The following is a 25,428-nucleotide window of genomic DNA, read 5'->3' as shown; positions in this document are numbered from 1 at the left end:
GATTACACAGAGAAACCTTTGCTTCCTCTTAAACAAAACCCCACAACCAATTATGCTGGACTGAATCCTCACACTTTCTTGTTATGCTTTTCTCTTTAGGGGCTCTCGCCCCTTTTAGGAAACTAGGTACTGGAAGACAGTGTTGCCTTGATGCTCCTCCCTAAATGGGAAGCCCCGTGAGTCTTCCCTACATTAGATCTGTCTTGCAGTCAGCATCTCCCCACCTGGTTAGTGAATGTGTGATGCCAAACAAGAGTGCACATTTCTCTTGTTCTCTTCTGTCTTTGTGCAGAGGACAGGAAGCCCTGAAAGACCAGATCCCACATCTAGTATGGTTTGCTCGAGACTTTGGAGTACTTTTCGTTTTCTAGGGTTAGTCCTCTCTGTGCAGGAAGTGGGGCAGATTGCATGCAAGGTGGGAGGCAGAGTGGGCAGCAGACTCGCATTATGAGCAGAGCAAACCCAGAGCGTGTGGTCTTCAGAGACACTTTATTGACATGAACAGAGAGTTTATTGGAATTGTGGGCCTATGCACAAGTGTATACACACACACACACACACACACACACTTTTATAGACATAAGATCCTGGGTTCTATTGAGAACTGAACCCAGTATTCGACACAGAGTGTATTAGTGTAGCCAATAGATGATCAGATTGCTGTGCAAACACACCAAAGTCATATTTAGATACATTTGCAGTGACTGGGTGAATTCCCAGAACTGGGGCTTTCTCATTTACAAAACAGAAATGAGAGGAAGGTAGGTGTGTGTGTGTGTGTGTGTGTGTGTGTGTGTGTGTGTGTGTGTACCGCACTTTGTTTCCTGGTGAAACTGGGAAAAGACTGATGATACATTTGAGGACATTTGAGGTGTATCTAGCTCTTCCTTCTCCCTGCAAAAGTGTCATCCCAAACATTTCCCTGTGGTTTGTGCCCAGTAGATTCACAGATTCTGAAAAAGGCATGCATCACTGTGCTCGGTTCATACTTTATGCATGTGGTGGTAGTGTGATGTGGAGAGGGTGAGCTACTTTTTTTTTTTTTTTGGAGACAGGGTCTCACGTAGCCCAAGTTAGCCTTCCGCTATGCTGATATGCAGCTGAGCTAGCATTGAACTTCTGATCCTCCTGCTTCCAGCAGTGCATCACTGGATTTGGCCTCTTTGTGTGTGTGTTTGTGTGTGTGTGTTCACATTTACGCATGTACACATATGGGCCTTAACTTGTGGGCATGCACATGTGGAGGCCAGAAGTCACCCTTGGGTGTCATTCCTCAGGCATTGTCCACCTTGTTGGGTTTTTGGCTTTTGAGACAGGCTCTCTTACTTGCCTGGAGCTCACCAAGTTAGTCAGGCGAGGTGACCTGGTTAGCGAGGCCCAGAGACCTTCCAGTCTCTTCCTCCCTGGCACAGGGAGCACCAGAGTGTACCATAGTGCCTAACAGCACCCAGGTTTTCACAACTGTGTGGCAGGCACATTACCTAGTGAGCTATCTCCTCAGCCCTATTCACCCCTATTCTTTTCCTTAACCCTACTGCTGTCTTCTACTAAAAATTCTAGTGCATGTCTAGAGCAACTCCAGAAATTCAAAAGAAAGCTCGCATGTACACTTATTTAAGGGTGGAGAGACCAAAGAGCAATGCTGTCAAATGGACTGAAAGTGAAGCCTAAGACAGGAGCAAGCACTGGGTATTTCCCCTCAAGGACTGGGGTTGGATTTAAGATCTAGCTGACAGTAAAAGTCCTAGGACAAGATGCCTTCTGGACAGCTGAGTTGAGTAGCCAAATTCACAGCTGTTGAGCAGCAAGAAAGGGAAAATCAGACTCAGCCTAGTGTGACCTTCAGTAAGTGATTGAGGATCAGTCACAGGAAATACCCAGCACCGAGACAAACAATGGGGTTGCTAAATGATGATAGCCCTTGAGAGCTCTCTAAGCCCTTTGGTAAGCGATAGCACACCAGACAACACCCCAGCGCCGCACACGTCCAGTCTGGGACTCTGAGTTGAAGTATGGGAAGAAATGGAGATGGTGATGATTTGAAGTAGGCTGGTGAGTGCCATACCTTGTAGGTTACCATCATGATCTTCCATAAGGAAGTTCAACTGTGATTCTGGATAAACCACCATGTAAACAAACTAGACAACGATAGAATGGGATGGACTCCCAAAGCACGTGTCTAGCATCTATCAAGAAAAAAAAAAGCAGGAGTAAAGACACTGAAGATTAGGAAGCTTAGAGGACAATGGAGGGAAGAAAGGGCTGGACAGGAGTGAGGGAGGGAAAGACGAGAAGAAGCAGTGATGGTGTAATTGGGAAGCCAAGTGAGATGGGTGAGGGAGGACTAGGACCCTAGCTCTGAGAACAGTAGGCTAGGTGACCTGATGATTTAGTAAAGGTATTTGATGTCAGAAGACCTCTGTTTCTTCATTGTAACATGGAGCATTAACAGCATTCATACCGCTGGAGTGGCTGTGGAGGAGAGAAAAGGATGCTTGGCAAGCCCTCCAGGTGTAAGAAAGCAGATACTTAGGATAAGAAGAATTGCCATTTTAGAGAAGGGAACAGGAAAGAGAAACTTGTAAGGGGCATATGATTGGTGCCATCCAGCTTCGTTATGAATTCTGATATCTAGGATGGAATTCTGTTTAGGAAGCATTTAAATAAAGAGGAAAAGGCAGTCACACACACCACCTCGTCAAGGGTTAGATGCATAGTCGCGCAGACAGTAGGATGGAGGGAGTAGCTTGCTACCACCACAAGGTCTGGACCAACCAGCCCATGGCTGGGTAAATGCTGCATTAATTCAAGGCTCTTTCTCTAGTTGTAAAGTATGGAAAAGGTGTTTTGTTGTCTCTTTTATTTCAGAAGCATGGTGTGGAAAATTAGCTGATGAGAAGAAGGGTCTTGAATTTATTGCAAATATTTTCTCCAACAAAATTACTCTTTTCATAAATGATGAGGGTCTTGTTTCAAGTATGCCCCAGTGATGGGAGGGGTGAGAACGAGCTTGTCATACAAAACCCTGTGGGAGTGGAGAATGGTCTTTCTTATAGATTTCCCCAGATCTGAGGGACATTTCTCTTCTTGAATCCCACTTCTGTCATTTTATATCCCATAAGGCGTCCTGCCCTTGCTATCTGTATAGGCTAAAGAATATTGCACTTAGAACAGTCATTAAAATGAGATAATGAGATGCTGACTAATAATCTCATTTCTATGCTCTCCTGGGTGGGGCGGGGGGCACACAAACATCAAATACCAGATATTACAGATCTACAGGTGAGGTATTTAGAAGCTACACACCTATCTTTGTCACTTTGTTCATCTTCCATGTCAGGCTAAGACATTTTTCATCTGTATAGATATCATCCTCAGGTGCTGTGTCTTCTGAAGGATGCCTCATATTGGTGCGAAATTCTGCAGGTCTGTCTCAGGCCTTTTGTGTTCTCTTGCCTGACTTCCAGATCCTGGAATCTGTGATAGTTAGCCTCTGCTGGGCAAGTGGCATGGCTATAGTCAAGCTGAGTGTCAGGGTCTTCAGAAACATCTTCCGTCTCAGGGACCATGAGGTTAGTGGCATTGAAATCTCATCCCTAGCTCTCTTTAATCCCCTAAAGCTTCTGTTCATCCCTGTGTGAGTCTCAGCTGCCTCCTGTAAAATGAGGAATAATACTGATCCACAGACACTAAGAAGGGAGCAGCTGAGCAATTTCAATCCAGAAAGGACACACATCCATGTTTCCAATATCAGGAGTATGTTGTATCACTTTCAAGGCCTCATGAAATTGCCCTGGATCCTTCCTTGGCTTCTTGGAAGTTCCTGGTTTGCTCCAGGCCTTTGGGATTATGGAGATCTAGCACTGAAACGCTAAGATCCAGAAAGCATACCCGTCCACACAGAAGATGTTTCCAGAAACCTTGGAGGATCATGCTGCTTTCTGGTATTCTGAGAAGCAGGCCATGGACTTAAAAAAAAAAAAACTGATGTCAGTGAATCTAAGTGTATTACATGCTTTGGCTTTAACCCAAACTAATTGGTGCTTCCTTTTGGTGTATATCTATTCTTTTTGTAGCAGTGGAGAATGACCCAATGGCAGACAGTTAGGGCAGAGGAAACACTACTCTCCAGTACTTGTCTAAAGTCATTTGGAGCATAAGGGACAACTTTAGTTGAGTTGGGAGCTGCTTGCTTGAAAGCAAGGACAGAGCAAGGTTTAGTTCACGTAGAGATGTTGGCTCTTCAGTTCAGGCAAGATGTGTAGAGTTCCAATAGAGCTTGGAAGTCAGATAAAATCTCACAGTTGGGGTGGGAGGTTGATGACTAGAAAGACGGATGCTTGGGATTCTTGGGGCACCTTGCTGATGCTGCTGACATCACTGAACTGGGAATCCAACTCCCTCAGTGCTCAGATCACCTAGCAACAACAGAAGAACTCACCAAGAAAGTTCAGTTCTGCCCTCCCCAAATACACTTGTACCAAAGAGGGAATGAGAGAATTTTTATGGCTTTGTTATCATGAGCAAGGGGATTGGGCCGTCCAACATTCTTCAGCTTCTGAAGGGTTTGACATAATGGAAGGCACTGTGACTTGACCCTTAACTTAAAGTACCCAGAAGGCGGGACTGCTATGCCGAGGAGAAAAGACCAAATTGAATGTCACTTTAGTTATGGATGCCAGACAACATTTGTATGGCATGTCATCCATACCCTCCTTACCCTCCCCAAACCCTGTACATCACCTCAAGTCACACCGCATTATTCCTCCACAGGCACCACAGAGTTCTCCTTGTTCTCTGAAGGGATAGCAAGGTAATCAGACCTGCAGAGGGCATTGGGGGGTGGGGGGAGAGGCAGCGCTTTAGTAATCGTTGGTGAACATGTAGGAAACAGGAAGGCACGTGACGCAGGGACAAGGTTGTGCACAGAATAGCTCTGTATTTTCTTATGGTTGGGCCTCCCAAGACAAATCTACAATTAGCCTCTCAGCAGATATAGCAATGACCCCTCCCATATTCGCATATGGAGACCTCCACCAGTAGTACGGACATCGCTTAGCATCTTCAGGATACAGATTGAGAGTTTGACTAAACTGAATGGTTGTGAAATTGTATTTTACAGCTGCCTTCATTTTCATCTGCCCCGTTACAGGTGACGTTGAGCATCTCCATATGTTTGCAAGCTATCTTGTTTTCTACTTCTAAATCTTGTTTTTCTCCTGAAATATTTAATTTTTTTTATTGTTTTATGTTCATAAAATTTGTCCCAATCTGTTGTTAATAAGTTTTCCTATAGCTTCTTAGCATGAACAATTAAGGTTTTCCATATAATGTAGTGAAAATTATCTTTCCCCCACATTTTTGATTTGAACTTTTGGTATTATATTGAAGAATTTTCCCTGTAAAACATGATGCTTTAAATATAAATTCTTATTCAACTACAAAGAGGACCATTTTCCACATTTACACCTATTATTTTTCTGCTCTGTTAGGGCAATTTTCAAGTTTTACGTCTACTTTTAAAATTTACTCCTGATTTGTTCTGGCTTCTAGAGATATGGGTAATGTTATTAACTTCTCTCTGCTAGTCTCACTCTTGCCTTAGCCAAAAGGCAGAGAAAGAATTCTCTTATTCCCTTATGGGCAATCTTTAGAGCTCCTAAGACAAATCCTACGACTGACGTCTTCCAGGCTTTTGCTTTGCACTGACTTGGGTCAGAGGTGGGCAGACTTCTGACCCACAAATATAGTTACCTGTTTAAAGTATTGTGCACAGAAAAACTCAGAAGGATATTAAAACATAAGTCCTGTGTAGCTTTGCAAAACCTATGATAATCGAGTTGTGCTTTGGATTAAAGTATTGTTGGCCCTTTTCCCTCCTGTGTGATCTTTAAGATGAATTTATCAGATTCTCTGAGAAATTGTATGGAGGTTTTTATTGGAAATTCATCGACTTTGAAGATGATTTGGGGCAAGAAATGCCTTGAAAAGTGAGGTTTCATTCTCTAGTCTTTGCGTTTTTTTCTCGTTTTTCAGTAAGGTGCTGTCATTTTCTCCTCAGAGGTCTTTCACCCTTTTTGTTGTCTTTATTCATAAGTACTGTTGGACATTTGTTACCATTGCAATAAAAATTTTTCTAAATTTTTTTTATGTGTAATGGATGTTTTGCCTACATGTATGTATATATACCATGTGTATTCTTGGTATCCATGGAGATCAGAATAGGGTAATGGATCCCCTGAAACTGGAATGACAGACAGTTGTGAGCCACCATGTTGGTGCTGGAAATTGACCCTTGATCCTCTGCAAGAGCAGCAAATGCTCTTAATTCCCAAGCCATCTCCTTAGCCCTTGTTGCAACTAATTATTTTTTTTTTCTACTTTAAGGATTTAAATGTGCTTCTACATCTGTTGCTGGGATATAGTCAATTTTTTTTTGAAATTCTTACTTTGTTCTCCCTCAGAGATGCAGTTTGAGAAATATCTTATGAGGTGATCTTGTCCTTTTATGAACATCATAAAGTATTAATACCCAAACTAAGCGGTCATTAGGTGATGTGATTTTATGGGACCACTATGGTACCCGTGGTCTGTCATTGAATGAAACATGACTGAAGGTGGATTTGCATTGGCGACCTTATAGAATATTCTTAACTAGGTTGCTTAAGGAAATTTTATGTAGATGATACTTTGGGTGTAAGTAATGATAATATATTTTTCTTCTTTGTAAATCTTAGCCTGTTTTTCTTTATATTGGTGATGGTTAGTATCAACCATCAGTTCAAAGTCTAGGAGGCAAACCTCTGGGCACCCATGTGAGACATTGTGTAGATTAAGATTAGCCTCTAAAACTGTGAAGCATTGTGCAGATTACACTAACGGATACAGGACACCCCATCTTAACTGTGGGTGGTACCATCCCCTCGGCAGGGATCCTGGGCAGTGTAAAAGGGGAAGAACTGAGCTGAACCACAGCATGTATACATCCACTGCCTGCGGATCTTGACTGCAGAGGTCACCAGTCCTCCCAAGCTCTGCCCAGACTGTCACCTGAACTGTGAGCCAAATAAACCCCTGGACTCACAAGCTGCTTTTGTGTGAGTGTTTTATCACGGCCACAGGAGATGAAGCCCAGCACATTTCTTATTTTTCCCAAGGTTTTCAACACAGTGTTGTCTAGGAGCAGGGAGAGATAGCATCCTTGTCATGTTTCTCATATTATATGTATTTCTTCCGGAGAAGATTCGTGTCAGATGACACTGATGTAGAGTACCCGAGTAGCTGCAGTTTATTTGTTTAAAGAAAATCTGTGCTTAGGTATATATTTATGCATTCACCCTACTCAGGACATAAGACCTTCCTTAGCTTAGAGGGCATGTCCTGATAATTGACAGCAATGCATTTAACACACCTACCTTACCTATGAGCATAGTTTACTTAGCCACAGTGCCACTTGCTGATTGGAGGCCGAGGTTCACAGTGACTGCTCAGCATCAGGAGGGAGCAGACTGTATTGCTAGTCTTGGAAGACATTAGAATCCAACCTCTGAAGTAATATCTGCTGAACACACATTGCTTTCCCATCATTATAAAGTAAAATACTCTTAGAATGAGCCATCCTTTATAGAGGACCACGAACATGCTTCTGGCTAGGGAAGTCGTTTCTTTCTGGCCTCCTCTCTAAGTATATGTAATTCTCCCGCATTTGCTGTCTTCTATAAGGGATCATCTCATTTCCTCTTCCTGTTTCTTTGCTATATTTCACCTTTTCCATATCTGTGCCATATTCTGTTTCCAAGAATCTTTTCTGGTTCTTCTTGGAATCAGACCAGCATAGATAAATTCCTTGGATTTTCTCAAAGCTGGCTGTCATCTGGTCTACCCTTTGTAGCCCTCTGGGGATTCTGGCTGTACTGGTGATTCTTAATTCCTATTCTGTTCCTTGTGTGAACCCAATTGGAGGTACATCATATTGAACCATGAGTACTGTCTTTATACAAAATTGATTGTGATTTTTATTTCTCTGAGATTATGGGTATCACAAAAATGAGTTAATTAAAATTAAAAATTAAAATTAGAAATAGCTGGGTGGTGGTGGTGCACGCCTTTAATTCTAGAACTTGGGAGGTAGAGGCAAGTGAATCTCTGTGAGTTTGAGGCCAGCCTGGTCTACAAGAGTTAGTTCCAGGACGGGCTTCAAAGCCACAGAGAAACCCTGTCTCAAAAAACAAAAACGAAAGCAAACAAACAAAAATTCTAGGCAATAATGGCCTAGGTATTTTAGGTACTGCCTCAGCAGTGCCTGGATGTCTGTGGACTTTTTTTTTTCACATACCTCCATTTTCTTTTCCAAACAACAGGCCAATAGCAGTTCTTAGCCCCTTGTCTTTACAGACTCCGGCAGCCCTCACATTCAGTCTTGAGTGTAGGTATTTGGTGAAAGTGGGAAGTAGAGGCAGGATACTAGGGGATTAGATTCCCTGCTAGAGGTATTCACTTGCTATCAAACTTAAAAGAAAGAGTATATTTTGTGGCACTCCTTAGCTAATGAAGGGCAGTGCCCAGGTGGGTGGATGTGCTCCAAATGTAGAAAGGGAACAGCTGAATGTGACAGAAAGAGCATAGATATCAAGACTAAAAGGCCCGGGTTCGATTCCCAGCTTCTCCATTCACCGCTGCAATGTGCTTGCCTTCTGTGAGGCAGCCTCAACATTTACCAACTGGTTATGATCATATATAACCTTATGAGATTGCTTTGGCAGCTGCTTGCCTTTTCTATAGTGGTTTAATGTGTAGGCCAAGAGACAGCTGGCCTAAATTCAAATCTTGATTTGTCTCTGTGCTGGCTAGTGTTTTGTCAGCCCAACACAGCTAGGAAAGGTAACCCCAATTGAAAAACAAATGCTGCTACCAGACTGGTTTGTGGACAAGCCCGTGGGGCATTTTCTTGGTTGATGATTGATGTGGGAAGGCCCAGCTCACTATGGGTGGTAGCAGCCCTGGGAGGTGGTCCTGAGTAAGCCATGAGGAGAAGCCAGTAAGAATTTCCTCCATGGCCTCTGCTTTGGTTCCTGCTTCTAGGCTCCTGGTCTGGCATCTCTGAGGATTGACAGTAATGTCGAAGTATAAATGAAGTGAACCCTCCCTACCCCCAGCGTTTTTTTTTTTTTACACCATAGCAATAGTAACTAAGACAGTCTATGACTTACAGTGGCCTTCCCAGAACCTCTTCTAGACTTACTATTTTTATTTGTATAATACATATATAATAATGTATCCTTTATAGATGTTTTAGTTGGGCGGGGGAGGCGTTGAGAAAGGGTTTCTCTGCATAACAGCCTTGGCTGTCCTGGAACTATATAGAACAGGCTGGAAACTCTTTGTAGACCATGCTGGCCTTGAACCTGCAGAGATCTGCCTGCATCTGCCTCCCAAGTGTTGGGATTAAAGGCATGCGCCACTACCACCTGGTTCTGGCTCTGGGAGCATTCTTATTAGATTGCTCAGAGGAATGTACCTAGGTATGTGAGCTTAACCCCTCACCAGTGAGAACACACATTCCGAGTGTGTGAGCTGTCATTCATCACTTACGCATTTTCCTGGGCTGCCTCTTCAGCCTTGGAGACTTTTCTGTAGCAGTAGATCATCTCAATGAACAGCCACAGGGTGAGGAAGACCAGGAGGATGTACATCATGATTTCTGAGACCACGGAGGTGAAGTCTTCTCCCGCTACAAGGAGGAGAATGAGGTTCAGAACACATGTGTCCCACAGAACCCAGAGCTGTCTATCACTGGGCTCACAGATAGACGAAGCCTGTGTTTACGTCTCAAGTCAACGCCAAGTCTAGAGGAGCTTATGAGGATATCAAAAGAATCCCCATTGCCTGACTCCCTATCAGATTTCTCGCTTGACTGTCCAGCTTTTCTAGACATGAGGATGAGGGGAATGACAAGTGGAAGAAGGAACGACAGAGTCAGAATGATTGTGGATACATGGTTGTGAACACACATGCGCGCACACGCGCGCGCACACACACACAGTATTAGTTGCATTCACGATATACTATCTACTGTGTAAATACTCATTTCCTTTGAGTCTCAGTTTCTTAACCTGTAAAATGAGGATAACAATTCACGGTACTCTGGACTGTTGTGAAAGTTACATTACTCAGTGTACTTGAGGGAGATGAACTCAGGGATAACACCATTGCCAGGCACTTACCTCAAACCCCGGCACTACGCAACAAACAAACACATGAAAATGACCCCACTGTCTTGTCAGATGTGAAGCTCCACATAGCTATAAGGAACATGCCTTATTCTAGCCACCTCTGACCTCTGAGCCACAGGTAGTAGAGGTGGGGTCCCCAGAGAGAAGGATCATTTAGGGCTACCATCATCAGCCCATCCAGCACCAGAAGCATGTTCTCCATGGGTCTGGAAGGAGAAATGAGGGCCTTCCAGGTTATGCTAACCTCAGGAGAAGGGAGTCCTGGAGGGTTCAGGAAACTTAGGAGGACTCCCCCCAGGTCGGCTCCCGAAGCACATGCATCCTTCTATCTCCCCGTTTAAAATCCTCCCGTGGTCCCTCACACGCCAGGATAAAGCCCGTCTCTAGTGACAGGATATGTACGCCTTTTGTGGTCCATCCTTTCTCACTTGCCTTCCATTCGGCTAGCTATAACCTCTCTTCTGTATTGGTGTTCTCGACTATCTGGCTTTATCTCTTGCCTCCTCTATCCTGGGACCATGTCCTTCTTTTCAGCCTCCTGAGAAGGACCCTAGATTCTGCTGAAAGCCCCTCTGGGGGAGCTTCTCCTGGGACCTTGGGTAGCGTAGTTCCATCCATGCACAGTTTTCCCCAGCCCATAAAATCACTCCCGGGAGGCACTGTGCTGTGCATCCTTTCTACTGACCGCAAGAATATGTTTTTGAAGTATGAGCCTGCTTCTGAAATCTAGGTACTTAGACATTCAGCTTTCTTTCTCCTGTTAGAGCTGGAGGTCATGGGTGAAGCTGGGAGCATACAAGCATGAACATATTCCTCACCTATCTTGTCTGCGGGGCTTTCTAGGACCTAATAAATGTGTGTGATAGGCTTGCCATAAAGTGTGGTATTTCTATTTTGGTGCCAAAGCTCCGAGGTAGTAACAGGAAGGTTCCCTCTGTATTTCTGTCCCCTGTAGGAGAAGAGTCCACAGCTTCCTGTCTTAGAATGAGAGCAGAGAGACTAAGCCTGGAAAAAGTCAACAAGGAGAACCAGGCAGATTCCCTGGGGCTCCAGGAGTGGGGCAAACAGACATCTGTCATGTACCTGTGAGTGACCTGAGGGTGGGGAGGGCTGCCGAGGGGTTCCAAAGGCAAAATACAAACCCAGAGGGAAAGTGTCATGGGGCAGGGAGGGCGGCAGAAAGAAAGATGCAGTTGTTGGGGGGTTAACTTGATAGTGGAAAAATGTGGATGTTGGTCCCCGTTCTCAGGGCGCTTCGTGCTCCTAAGCAAGCCCTTTGCTCCTCAGAGCACTCCTGCCACACCTGTAGCCTCCATGTGCCTGAGGGGAGCCGTAGGAACACACATCACCGCTCCTGAAGTCATACCCACAAGGGCGCCTGCATTAAATACAACGCAAACTCCTTCCCAGCCCTACCGCCTGTGTGGCTCTGTTGTTCTAATTATGAATTTGGTTTTTTTTCCCTCTGTTCTTATCCGAGGATTGCTCTGGTGACAAACAGGCAGGCTAGCACAGTGGTGCCACACTTTCCCATGGGCTGTGTCCCCACATCTCTGGAGGCCAGAGCCAGAGAGAGCAGGGGATAGAGACCCACAGGCATCTGCCGATGAACCAACAGGCGCCAGTCAGCAGTTCCTGGGGTGAACACAAGAGGGCACCAGGCTCCCTTCCCCTGGGAGGAGAGATTGCATAAACAAATGAGGGTAATGGAACTTCGAACAGACTTTTACCTCAGAGAGCTTCCTGTTCAACCCCCCTGTTTCCTCACCAGAGGACACAAGTGCTGAGAGTGGATGAGCAAGTTTTCACTCAGGTGGTCTGAGCCTGCTACACGTTCAGAACCAGAGCTCCCTTCTGCTAGAGTGAGTTACAGTGTCTCATTGTCATTCACCCTCAAGACCCAGCAACTGTCACTGTCTCAATTTTATAACAATGATACTTTTTATTTTTAAGCTGGCCAGTGGCCTGAAGCTGTGATTCCTCCACTCCCTTGCTTAGGGCAAGCTCTGTGTATACCCGTCCACTCTCTCCACAGCCCGCACCACCACCTGCTCACCAGCCTGTATCTTAGGGCAGCGATAAGAACATGCTAGAAATACAACTGTGTGAGAGGTTCTGAGAATGGCATGGCGGCCTAGCCCTGGTGAGGAAACACGAAAGGAGGTGTAGGGCCCACATTCTGCCTTGGGAAGGAGTGTTTGCCAGGGCTGTGAGCCACAGTTCTTTGAGTCTCCTGATAGTGGGGGAGGAGCAGTTTGTGCGGTTCCTCCACCATTCTGGACTCAGGTTGCATGGGAATGCAATATACAGGTTAGGTTATTGACAGAATTTTCCACCTGCCACCAACAAATGCAAAGAGTCTGTTGACTTTAAAGACTAGAGAGCTAGCAACTTGTTCCCACTCCTAGCTGAAGACAGACACCTGTAGAGAGAGATTATAGATGGGGAAGGGTCAGCAAGATGGAGCATCAGGTAAAGGGGCCTGCCACCAAGCCTGATGAACTGAGTTCAGTGCTATTATCACATAGTAGGAGGACAGAACCAACTCCCATGAGCTGTCCCCTGAACTCCTCATACACCATGGCACATGTGTGTGCGTGCAGAGAGATAGACATACAGACAGACACAGAGAGAGGAGGGAGGGAGAGAGAGAGAGAGAGAGAGAGAGAGAGAGAGAGAGAGAGAGAGAGAGAATAAATGTAAACTTAAAAATTTAAAAGTCTGAGGAGACTTGAGGCTCACTAAATTTTGAAAGCAATTTTTTTGGAGATATATGTGGCTCGCAGTAGAAGAGATGACGTTTACATATAAATTAGGGACTCAACACTGGCCAGAGAAAAAGGCATGCCTGAGTTGTGAGCTGGAGGCCTTGTGGAGGCTGTCCTTTTCCTCTAGGGAACCAGGGAAGTTATCCTAATATCTGTGTTAACCTGTCTGCTCTGAGGGAAGCCACAGCAAGGGTTTCTGATGAGGCAGGTTGTAGGAAGTGGGCCCTGCAAGGAAGGCAGTTCTGAGTATCACATATGTGGAAAGCCACTGTCCTCCACCCCAACCCCTGAAGAGACTCAGGGCCCCAGTCTTACCCTCTTCAGTGACTCTCAAGGGTATTAGTCTCGTGGTCTTCACGAAGGGCCTGTGCGCCTCAAATTCAAACTCCCTGGACACGTTGCATGTGTAGAGGCCAGAGTCGTTCAGCGTGACATTGAGCACAGTGATGGACACGTCCTGCAGGTCTTTGCTCCCGTTCCACTGCAAGCGCCCTTGGAAGGGGCTCTCCACCTCCTGGTGGCCATTGCGATACTCGTATATCTGCAGAGGGAGGAGCGGAGCAGATGGTGGCACAAGAGACAGGGAGGAATGAAGAGCAGGAGTTTCCACGGGCAGGAAAACTAAGGGACAAGGTTTCCAGAAGACCCAGAGCATGGGGTGGGATAAAAGGGCACAGAGGAAGCCGAGGGAGAGAGTGAAGATGGGAAAGCAGGTAGAGGCAGACAGATGTCTGGACATGTGGACATGGTGAGGGGAGAGGCAGCATGGAGTAGTCAGAAAGAATCCTGGGGAACGAAAAGGAGCAGAGTGGAGAAGAAAGGGGGGTGGCTGATCCGTAAAGGATCAGGAAAAAGAAAGTAACAGGAAAAGGAAAGGATGGAGACAGAACAGAGGTAAGGAAGGACAGTGAGCACGGTGATGAGGTGGCCAGCAACGGACAGGATATAGAGACCCACAAACCAGCTGTGAGCAGGGGTGATACCTGACAGCCCTGAGCTTAATGCCTGCCTCTCCAACCTGGCGTCCATCATGGTGGTCATGGCCAGGACACATACAGGAATCCAGAATGTGGAAGAAAGGCCAGTGAGCAGAGAACTCAACAAGAGAGATGTGTAGAGCTTTTGCTTTGGGCCGAACTAGAACCAAAGTCAGCTCTTTCCGATTTCTTTCTCGGACCCTTCCACTCTGACACGACACTTTTTCCATCTAGGCTCCACTAAGCGTGGGCGTGGACTAAAATTCAGACTCCTGTTCCTAGACATTAACATTTAGTGCCTCAGTTGCACCTTGTGGCCTGGGACAGGTATACCAGCAGTGAACACAGCTAGCCTGTGACGAGGCCTGAAGCCCATGGGCCGGCCCTTCCAATCCATCCAAGACCTCTGGCTTCCTAGAACTGGACACTAAATCTGAGTTTACCTTCCCTGGTGTGCGACTCAAGCTTAAGTTAGACTCTAAAAAGTTGCTGTTTATCTTTGCCTTGGCACCAGGCTGGAGTCAACCTAGGATTAAATACCACGTAGTACCTAGAATCAGAAATGAACCCACTTGGGGGGTGGGGCGGGGAGAATGAGCAAGGAAAAGTCAGTGTCACCATGTTGTTGTCTCCAGTAGGTGAAGAGACCCAGGAGAGCAAGGGAGAGCTCCAGAAAGGGCCTTGGGTCTGCTGTCAGGCCACTGTGTACAGATCTAAATTTGTGTGTGTGTTCAAATCTAAACACTTTTACTAAGTTAACGTTATTCTTTTGCTCTTCACTTTCCCCAACGAACACACCGCATTTCAAGGACCTTTAAAACGAATTAGAAATCAGAGCTCACATGTCCTGCCTGGAAACAACCCCATCACGAAGCTTTTGTTTTTATTTCCACTTAAAAGGACAAAATAATTGGAGGCAGCAAGAGATTGACTATGCCTAAGGGTATGGAGCCAAATAGCATGAAGAAAAGAATCAAAGCCAGGCAGCCTAACTCCAGAGTCAATGAAAGTCTGGACACTGATTTAAATGAACCACAACCCCTTGAGCGCTGTCCCACACCAGAACTGACATTGACCCTGACCCTGGCACAGAGTCTGGAGGACTTCTTGCCCGGCCAGGAGTGAAACCCTTGGTGTATAGACCATTGAGGTTTAGGGTTCCTCTTGGGGAGAATGGCAGCCTGACCACCTGGGGTACAGAGCGTGTCAAGAAGTAACTGAACAGTTTACCCACAGAGGGGGCTCTCCTGGGCATATCAGTTGGTACAAAATTTGGTCATCTCAGTTGCTCCTACTTCACTGGGACTGTGATAGCTGGAAGAGCTACCCATGCTACTTCACAAAAAGCTACTTTGCTTGCTTGCTTTCAGCTTCATTAAGTCCATTTCGGAGGACTGCATGAAAGATGAACACACCTGTAAGAGGTCTACTAGGGTGCCTAGCCCACACAGGCTTTATCAACACATTTACGTCTTTGTACCCCCTTCTCCTGCTTGTAACTAGGATTGCTTACAACTGGCCGAGTGCCTGCTTTGCAAAGACCATGCACTACTCTAAGGCTGTCGGTTCTCTGCTGAGGTGACGTCAGTGCTCAGGAGCGGAGGGAATGTCATGTCAAGGCATCATCTCCCATACTGTCGGGAGCCAGGCATACAACAGCATAGACCAGCAAATGAAAGACCAGAGGCAGCAGTCTGACATACAAGGAAATCTTTACCGCCCTCAGGCCTGTAGAACCATTCCACCACAGTGGTGGCCTCCACCTCCTCCCTCTTCATGCAGGAGATGCAGCGCAGCTTCATGGGATTGCCCTGCACGGCTTCCGTCTCCGAGGGTACTTCCACACACACAGGGAAGCAGACTCTGACTGGAGAGAGGATGGGTGACAAGAAGGGGACAATCAGAGTGGGCATTGGGGGATGAGGAGGGAGGGAGGGAGGGAAGACAGAGAAGAAAGAATCATGAGACACACTTGAAAATAACAAGATCCACGTGTGCATCTGTTGCTGGGGCTCCTTGGGTGCACATGAGCAGAATGGGTCTCGACTAATATGATGCAGAGATGGATCTTGACTGGAAGGTTTTGGAAGCCATGAAGATGCAGCACAGGACGGAATTGAGTCTAACCTCAAAGTCTTGGAGTCTAGGAGGAGACAGACCATGCTACCATCCGTCAACTGTCCATTCACTTGACCATTCATCCAGCAGTCATGAAAATCCATTTTTTGTCAGGTCTGATGCTAGATTAGAGACTCAAGAAATAACAAAACACTAGCCATGCTCTCCATGCATCTGTAACCTAGCAAAGAATACATTTCTTGTGGTGATTCAACTGGAACACACAAGAGGTCATGTTGGTAATGCACCCAGGTCCACAGAGATGCATTTAGTTACTTGTGCTTGGGCTGAGAAGAGGGGAGAGGACTGGTGGACCATGAAATAGAAAGGTAGATAAGACCAACACTGAAAAGACCTGCATGCACTTTGTGGTGTAATCTATTGAGGACTCTAACGTCAGCGGAGAGGGAATCTGAGTTTGGGGACCCATGGAAAATAGTGCAGCATCCGTATGAATATGACGAATGGATTGCTTAGTCTGGAGCAAGCTCTGTGCAGAGTAGAGAGACAGAATTCAAATTCTGGAGGGGTCAGGTGATCAGACACCACCTTCTACACCACATGGAGGTTTGGACTTTTGGTTCCCACCCTCTAGAAACTCCACGTCCAAAGAAAAAAGGTGACTATGTCAGATTGCAAATTCAGGATTAATCAAAATCGGTACACAGATGCCAACGAAGCAAGAACAAGTGTGGGATGCATTAGCAGATGCACACTGTGCAGAGGGAAGTAGGGGTAGTTCTGCAATGTTCAGAACAAACCCGGATGCTTTGATCTGTTCAGCATCTCACATTTAACAAAAGGGGGCCGTTCATGCGTGCACACCCAAAGGTGGTCAGGAAGGCCCATCAGCAAGGCCTGGTAAGGGACAACTGTGGGAACATGGAGTGCTGAACTTGGACACAGGACAGGTTTGTCTTCAGACATTTCGGACTGACAAATGGAAAAGAAAGTTAATTAGAGTCAAATTTAAAAGTTTTAAAAATCAGTTAAGTGCGGTTAATTTGTTTTTCTTCTGGTGTTTTGAGACAGGGTCTTACTGTGTTGCCCAGGCTAGCCTTGAACTCACAATCCTCTTTCTTTAGTCTCCCAGGTGAGATTATAGGCATGTGGCGTCAAATCTAACTTTAAACAAATCTCTCTTAGTTAGCCAGGATTTGCTGCAGGTGTGAGGTCAGTATGGGCTACTGAGTACAACCCTGTATCCACTAAATCATTAGCAAATATTGGTTTGGAGCTGTAGCTCAGTTGGTAGAGTGCTTACCTAACATTGCACGAAGCTTCAAGATTGAATAAATCGGGTGGAGTGGAACATGCTTGCAGTTCCAGCCCTCAGGCTACTGAGGTAGGAGGATCAGAAATTCAGGGACTTCCTAGCTACTTATTGCATTTGGGGCCAGTCTAAGTTACATGAGATTTTGTCTCAAAAAACAACTTAAAAATTAAATATATTGTCAGATGCTGCAGCTGTTCATAAAAGCAAAAAAACTTTTTGGTAAGGGATTTTATACCTAATAATTGGGAAGACTCAAAAGTGTGACCACTACCATCATGACTTTGAAGGATCCTCTGGTACCCTGTCCATGAATTCATGATAAACACAAACTCTGCAAGGTGGAACAAAACACACTGATATTTCAAAACTAGCGCAACGTCATATTTCATTTTAAACATAGGATTTAGAACCTGTTGGCACTATAATTAAAGTTTTAAAAATGTTCTAAATAAAAAAAAATGAATTGGCTTTGAAACCCTCAAGGGAAGGGGGCTAAGCTTATCCTGCAGTCTGAGGAAGATCGGTTTCATTGTTTTAATTGAGAAAGGTCCCTATCTTGGGGGAAATTATGAGAAACATGTTGGGTATGTTGTAAACTTATAGTCTTCATTACAGACTTGTTTTCAAAGCAACTGAAAAGCATTGTGCAAAAGTGTATGCAGCAAGAACTCCATGTAACATAGATTCTCATATTTGATGAGGGGTAACAGAGAAAAACCAGACCAGAGGCATGAAAGGGGAAAGTCCCAAGGAATGCACCACTACAGCAGTAGAAGCAGGGTGGGAGTGGTGTTTGTAAACTTAAGGACTGTGTTTGAATAACTACCTAACTTCTTTCTCTGAGACTCAGTTTATTCAATATTTTTTTTTAAAAAAATAAAACACCCAGTAGATAGGTCATGAAAGCCCTATGTATTAATTTGCACAAATGTGCCCTGAATAAATATCATTAATAATGGTATTTATCTCCATTTATTTGGTGAATGTATTGAGTACTCACTGTGCAGCCAGCACTGTCCTAGGCACCAAGAAGCAAACAAACTCATCCCAGATCCCTTGGAACCTGAATCTCAATGGGGTGGTACAAGTAGGTAACAAAACAAAATAAAGCAGCAGAGGAGGGAGAGAGGGTGAGGGGAGGTGGGGAGAGGAGGGAAGGCAAGGAGAGGAGAGGAGAGGAGAGGAGGGAAGGCAAGGAGAGGAGAGGAGAGGAGAGAGGAGGGAAGGCAAGGAGAGGAGAGGAGAGGAGAGGAATAACATATTATCAGGACTGGTCTCACTGAGAAATGAACACTGGCATTGGGAAGTTGCTCAAGAAAAAAAAAAAAGGAGAAGAAGCCACAGGGATGTCTGTGTAAGGTGATGATAAGCAAGAGGATTCAAATGAGTGTGTCTGTCATATCAGAGGAACAGCAAAGCCCAGGGTGGGAAACAAGCGAGCAGTGAGAACAGAGACAGGTAAGGGAGGGGAGGGTCCCATCTCTCCAGGTCTTACAGGACACAGTTAGAACTTTGACTTTTACACAGCATGAACTAGGGAACCTTGAAGGCTCTGAGTTGAATAATATGATTTCTACTATGTTGCACGGTCAGAGTGGCAAGGGGAGAATAAATTGTCAGGAGAAGCGGATTCAAAGGTAAAAGCAGAAAGAATGATTAAGAGGTTGGTACAGGGCCTGGTGAGATGGAGCAGCCGATAAAGCCACTTGCAGCCAAGGTGACCAAACTGGAGTTCAAGCCCTGTGCCTCACGTGATAAAGGAAAAGAACTGACTCACATACGTTATCTTCTACCTCTCCACATGTGCACAGTGGCATGTGCTTCCCCCACACAAGAAATAAATCCAATGAAGTCTTAGGCAGTCAAAGAGACGGCTCAGTGGCTAAGAGTTCCTGTTCTCGTAGAGGACCTGAATTTGGTTCCCAGTGCCCATCTCAGGTACCTTATAACCATCTGTAACTTCAATTCCAGGGGATGTGATACCCGTCTCTGGCCTCTAGGGCACCTCCGCACATGTACATATACCTCCACATCAAAACACACACATACACATACCCACACACACACACACACGAAATGATTTTTAAAGAAAAATTTTAAAAAGCTATACAGTGGTGAAACTGGGTAGTTCTTTTGCCTAGATGATAGCAGAGCTAGCTTACACAATGTTGCATAACAGAATTGGGGGCTGTGCTCTCATGAACACACAGCTGGATTGCAGAGGAGGAGCACAGGCATTCATTTGTAATGAAAGGGGGAAGCACCCTGCACAGAGTGTTAGGTGTCAGGTGGCAGTGCATGGAGTGTTCTCTGCCCTTGGAGAGAAGACCCACTGTGAACCTTCTGTGAAGTCCACTGTGAAGTCCAGTTTTTAGGCAATACAACTCTGCTCCTGCAGTCCCAGACAGCACATTACAAAATGGCCACAAAATTCTCTCATCTCATTTGCTTGCAACTTGCAATGGGACCTCCTGCTCCTTCCATCAACAGGGAAGTCAGTTTCCCCACCACGCCACTGCCTTGTTTCCTGTGACATTATCTAGGTACCCTCAAAAGGTGGAACACATGGAAGAGGCCAACCCACATCACTGGCTATATATCATAATCTCTTGGAATGTTCTGGACTGCATCATTGACCTTGGAATGCAACTTCATATGAACACAATAATAATGAAGACAATCATGAAAAAAGTGACAAATTAAGAATGACAGATAACAAAAAAAACACCTAAAAAAACCCTTCTCTGTTCCTTACAGATCTGTCTCTTCTTTGCCCTTACTGAACTTTCCCTAGACTGCATCCTCTACAGTAAGATAATAAAGGCTTTAATTATAATGTAAATAATGTTCAAGGGGGAGGGGACACGAATAAAGTTATTTTTAGACCTTGACATCCTGAAATGATTTAGTCTATCAGATTAGCAGAGCCTTGAAGGAATGAGATTCAGGAAGGGCTGCCAAGAGAAGAAAACTCCAATACAGGGGACCCTTGGGGGAGCAAAAGTAGAGAAGCCACTGGGAGCTAAAGAATGGATGAAGTCCTAGGGAAAGGGGGTGGTGTTGGGGGATGAGAGGAAGGCTTAGAGGAGAAATACCAGGACCAGTGTCCAGTTGACCACTGCACACAGCATCACATGTGTCTACAAGGAAAATAGAGATCTATCGGGAAGACAGCTCTCTAGCAAGCCCTCTGACCTTTATGAGCTCACATTCTCATGCCCTAAAGTGGTAATAGCTCGCATGTTGCCCCTCCGTGACATGGTGATCAAAAGACCTCATGGATACAAGAATTATTTGCGAATAAAGGAAAACTATATTTGTGAGGGAGGCTCTTCCCCCCCCACAAACAACCGAGCATTCTGAAACCCTTTTGGCTGAACCAATGTTTGGGTCACAGAATCTTGGAGTGAGCAAAGATAAATGTAGCCTTTTCTGTTAGCTTTCCCCAAGATTTTTGAGGGAGTAGGGAAAGTTCTAGTAATATTCTGTAAATATTCCCTTCTGATTGACTTGTGAGCTGAAAGGGGCGTTATATATGATCTGTGACAGCTCCCAGACTTCACCTTTATCAGGCATTCTGGGGATGTCACCAAATAAAAGTGAAGAAGTAGGACCAGTAGAGCTGAGAAGCAAACCAGGGATTGTGATTCCTCGCCCCAGACTGCTGAGGCTGCAGCATTTCCCCACCCCGCCCCCCCACCCCACTGGAAGTAGGGAGGGAACCTACAGATTAAGAGTTTGGAAAAATTTCTCTACTGACCTCTTCCAACCCCTCTCTACAGCTTGAACCTCACCCACACCTTTCCTTATCCTGTCAGACTGACTAACCTCTCTCTTCCAAGCCTCGCAGCCCTAGCATTTCCCTGGAGCAAATAGCAGCCTTGATCTTCAAGACAGGTGAGCTCACTAGCAGTGCATTATGTCAGTTTCATCTCCAAGTAGACTGTGGTCTACAGGGAATGGGCTGTGGTGAGTCTGCCCCTGGGGTTGGTGTTATTTTCTTCCTTTTCCGTCCTATTCTTGTTTCATTAGGCATTTTGTTCAACAGGAAACTGGGCACTTCCTCTGGTCATATGCAAAATCCAAATAATGCATGCAGCTACAGTTTGTATCCAAGGCTTGATGAAGCGATATGAAGGCAAAGAGGCATGCCTGCCACTGCCCAGGCAGAGGGGGAGCCAAGCCCAGTGTAAGAACATAATCTCACAAGCCTACTTTCTGTAACAGAGATGGACACAGTTCATTATGGGTTTTTTCTTTCATATTTGAGCTTGGAGGAAGGTAGCTAAACTGATTTATGAACTGAAGAGCACCTATACTTGATCTGAGGGCTGGGTCAGAGACATGAAAGCAAAGATGCCAGAAATCACACGCACACACAGACATACACACACACACTGCTGAGTCTCACTAGTCCATTTAGATACTCATACTAATATGCACAGATAAATGCTAGTGCATATAATTATAAACAGGGACATATATTTACATACAGTAAAATACTGCATGTATCACAGTATTTTATTAGCAAACACCTAGATGCCCAGTTCCCTTAGGTACCCTGTTGTAAGCTATTCTTGAGGCTATTTAGCCCAGTATTATTTTCACAAGTTCCTTATCTAGAGGGGCAATGCCATCTCAGTCTCTCACAGCTAACAATCATTCAAAAAAAAAAAAACTACAAAAACTCCAGCAAACAAAACAAACCAGCTAACCAAAATACTAAAGCACCTCAGCTCCAAATGTTCCTGTTAACTAAATGCACTTCACATCTGTCTATCAATGCACCCCAACCAATGACTGGAGCCACTGTCTCACCCATTCCTTATTAAAATTTAACAGATGGGTGAACTACGGTATTTTCTCTCTAAAATTCATACATCCAGGTTTTGTGTTTTATTTTTTTTTCAAGTAGAAAGAAATGTGCCCCCAACCCACAGAAATGTTCAGGACTGCGTCTTCACTGAGTAATGCAATGTAAACACAAGCGAGAATTTTAAAATAATGGATCAGGATACATTCCTTTCAGCAAAGGGGTAAGCTAGGGGAGGACATAGGGATAATTAGGAAAGGAGTGAGGCTGGAAGAAGCACCAAAGAAGATTGGGGGGGGGGAATATCAAGCCACAGGGCAGTGGGGGAGGTGCCTTTGCAACCTCAAATGCCAACCTTCTGGGAGTACATGTGGACAACCATGTCTGGCAGACATACACAGAAGGAAGCCAAGCAAGCTCCTTTTTGTCACCAGTGACATCAATTAAGTGTTATTATTGTTATCATGATGCCTGTTACCTGCATATTTCAGGGCAGGGTGCTGTACTTACCCCAGTAGACGAGCATGAGAGATGCTAGGGGAAGCAATCTGTTGAAGGCAGGCATCTTTTTCTGTACGTGGTTTCTGGAGCTAAACAGAGAGAATCTCTGTCAAAGACTGCGCCCTCTGATTCTTTCGAGGAAACCCTTAGGGATCAGCTGCCCCTAAGGGAGCGACCTTCTGAGTGGGAGGAGGAAGAAAGGTCATGCGCCCTGTCTGGGGGGTCTGCAGAATCCAGAGCTGAGTGTGGGTGTCAGCTCAGGCCACCTCGTGCTCTCTCGCTGGAGCGAGTCCCCGGATTTGGCTCAGCACCACGGACAGTAGCCTCCCCGCCCACCCCGATCTTGGAATTTCAATCTCTCCCCAGCTTCTAGCTTTTGCAACCAAAGCAAAGTGGGCTAGGAAAGGAAGCGCGCAGCCGGCGCGGGGATGCTCGGCTGTCAAAGGAGTCACATCGATTCACCTTTCGCCACCCCTAGGGACAGCAACACTCCGACTTAGATCCTCTGAGACTCAGGAGCTCCGGCAGGCTTCTCGGGCTGGGTGTGTCCCCACTCCAGCCGTCGTCTGGGCTACAGAATTTGTTCCACCTTAGTCTTGTACACAGGGGCCCGGGCTCCCGGGAGGTCCTCCGGGGGCTGGAAAAGAGGCGGGAGCTCCCGTAGGGTTGGTGATCTCAGAGGTGGAGGGTGGTAGAAGGAAGGAACCCCTTCCGTGGAGCGCGCCCCTGGATCCTGTGGATCCCCGACGCTGGGTGATTGGGTGATCAAGCCGCCCCTCTCTAGGGCCACCCCCTTGCCGAGTGTGTTGCCAGCCTTGACATGCGCAGGCGGCTCTTCGCCGGTAGCTACGGACCCTCCCCCTTGGACACACATTTCCCTCCCCTAAATCGGCGTGCCCCTCCCAGGGCTGGCGCGCTGAGAAGAGGGGGAGGAGCCCGGCTCAGTACAAACACCTCCTGCTGAGGTGGCTTCTTGTCTGACTAGCTAACTGTCACTCCTGACTGCTACTGTCTGGGCTTCTCTCTGGGTTATGGACAAACAGCTACGCACCAATTCGCTCCCTCCAGGCAACCCTACTCTTGCTGCCTCCGGAATATGCTTGCCTACAGCTCTGGGAAAGGGAGGACTATATCTCTTTGAAGCAATGATGTCATCTATAATGTTCCCAGTGCTAAGCTGGCTCCTCGCTGGCTTCTCTTCGCCCTCCCACCCCATCTCCTCCGTTCCTGTCTGCCTAAGCTTTGTCTTGCCTTGATTAATGGGTTCCCAACACAAAAGGCACAGCAAGACAATTTCTGCTTATGGCAAGTGGGGTAGGGTGTGGCACACCTGTTCCCACCTCATGGGTCAGCCTGGATCCAAATGCGGGCTTGAGAGAAGCTTTGGGGTGGGGATAAAGAAGGACGGTTTTCCGCTTCCCAGGTTCTTTGCGCGTCCCCCCAAACCCCGCCCCGTAACCAATTTTAAAAGGCAGTTAGATGGTGTTGAGGCGTTCTCCAACTCTTAGCCACTCCCTACTCCTAGCAGCTGCTGAACATCCCCGCCCTATTTCTGGAAGGGAAATCTGAACCTTTACACTCAGTTCTAAACTCGAGTTGATTTAACGGATTAGGCATGCCTGGAATGGAAGGGCAAGCCTGGCCCCAGCCGTGGTTCTCTTCTCTTCTGCTCTCTTGCTGAAAGGGGGAACTTAATACCGATATTTCGAAAAGGAATCCACAGTAACAGCTAACTGTAAATGAGCTGTACGCAGGAAATGCTCTATACTAAGATGTCACACACGGAGACACAGGAGATCCCCAATCAGCTTGCTTTCTCTCTCTCTCTCTCTCTCTCTCTCTCTCTCTCTCTCTCTCTCTCTTTCTTTCTTTCATTTTGATTTTTCGAGACAAGGTTTCGCTGTAGCTATCGGTCCTGTCCTGGAACTAGCTCTTGTAGACCAGGCTGGCCTCGAACTAACCAAGATCCGTCTGCCTCTCCCAATCAGGTTTCTTGCTGGGCACAGAGCCACAGGGTCGCAAACACCATCTTGTGTTGAGTATCAGCTCTTGAGGTCCGCAAAATTGACCTTAGCAACAATTTTTTTCCACCTCGTGAACCAGTGAGAAACATTCCTGCTTGGATTTTCTTGTTGTGACAGCTGACTCTTCACAATTTAACCCCTTCTGGTGTTTTAAGGAAGTTCTCTCGACTCATTTGAATTCTCTACTCCTTCCTCCCCAAACTTCGTCAAATGCTCTTAATACATTTTCCTTAATAAGGGATTTATTTCCTCCATCTTCTTGTTTGGGACTAAGCTTCCTTAGTGTACAAAATTTTCTAGTCAGTTCCAACCTTAGGCCATCCTGGCCGCTTTCCCATAGGATTTTTTGATTCATCAGCATGATCCTTTAGTGACATCATGAATAAGAGCTAGTGTTTTCTGTGTGGTCTGAGCAGAACAAATGCGGTAGAATTAACACACAATTGCTTAGGAGGGAAATTTTATTAAAATGCATCTGCACAGCTCATGCATCATAATATTTTTATGAATATTTATATATATATATTATGAATATAAATAAATGAAATTTATTTTATTAATATGTTCAGCTGAAACCTGAAGGATTTGTCCCCGGACTTGTTGCAGAGTCATATTGTATTTGTGCATACAATTTGGGAAATTTTGTTATGAAACTTTGCAATTACTGTTAAAGTTTATTAGTTCTAGGCATTGAATTCTGTCAATATTGTTATTGAATT

The 25,428-nt window shown here is 45.7% G+C and overlaps 1 protein-coding gene across 2 annotated transcripts; it reads right to left on the bottom strand.

The window, feature by feature from the left end:
- Nucleotides 1–470: 470 nt before the first annotated feature.
- Nucleotides 471–23,508, bottom strand: Scn3b (sodium voltage-gated channel beta subunit 3). Of its 2 annotated transcripts, none has more exons than XM_087905535.1 (7): nt 23,148–23,508; nt 22,695–22,774; nt 15,681–15,844; nt 13,316–13,541; nt 9,592–9,730; nt 4,744–4,823; nt 471–4,418 (listed from the first exon to the last, which is right to left on the bottom strand). In XM_087905535.1, exons 2-6 carry the CDS (start codon nt 22,747–22,749, stop codon nt 4,760–4,762), a joined length of 648 nt encoding a protein of 215 aa, XP_087761661.1. In that variant the 5' UTR covers nt 22,750–22,774; nt 23,148–23,508; the 3' UTR covers nt 471–4,418; nt 4,744–4,759. The 2 variants fall into 2 exon arrangements, with proteins under 2 accessions (XP_087761661.1, XP_087761662.1); XM_087905536.1 differs by having other exon boundaries at nt 471–3,968.
- Between the last annotated feature and the right edge of the window lie 1,920 nt (nt 23,509–25,428).

Source organism: Myodes glareolus, chromosome 4, assembly GCF_982192425.1.
Source record: "Myodes glareolus chromosome 4, mMyoGla1.1, whole genome shotgun sequence".
Taxonomy (NCBI): domain Eukaryota; kingdom Metazoa; phylum Chordata; class Mammalia; order Rodentia; family Cricetidae; genus Myodes; species Myodes glareolus.
Note: the sequence above shows the minus strand (reverse complement) of the source record. Positions and strands in the feature narration are given on the sequence as shown.

Bases quoted from the DNA above. Each gene is read 5' to 3' on its own strand.
- Scn3b (XM_087905535.1), bottom strand. From the start codon at position 22,749: ATGCCTGCCTTCAACAGATTGCTTCCCCTAGCATCTCTCATGCTCGTC. The intron at 13,542-15,680 runs GTATGTCAGACT...CTCCCTCTGCAG, and splicing joins AGGGCGGTAAAGATTTCCTT to ATATACGAGTATCGCAATGG. The intron at 4,824-9,591 runs GTAAGTGATGAA...TGCCCTCTGCAG, and splicing joins GAGGCAGCCCAGGAAAATGC to GTCTGATTACCTTGCTATCC.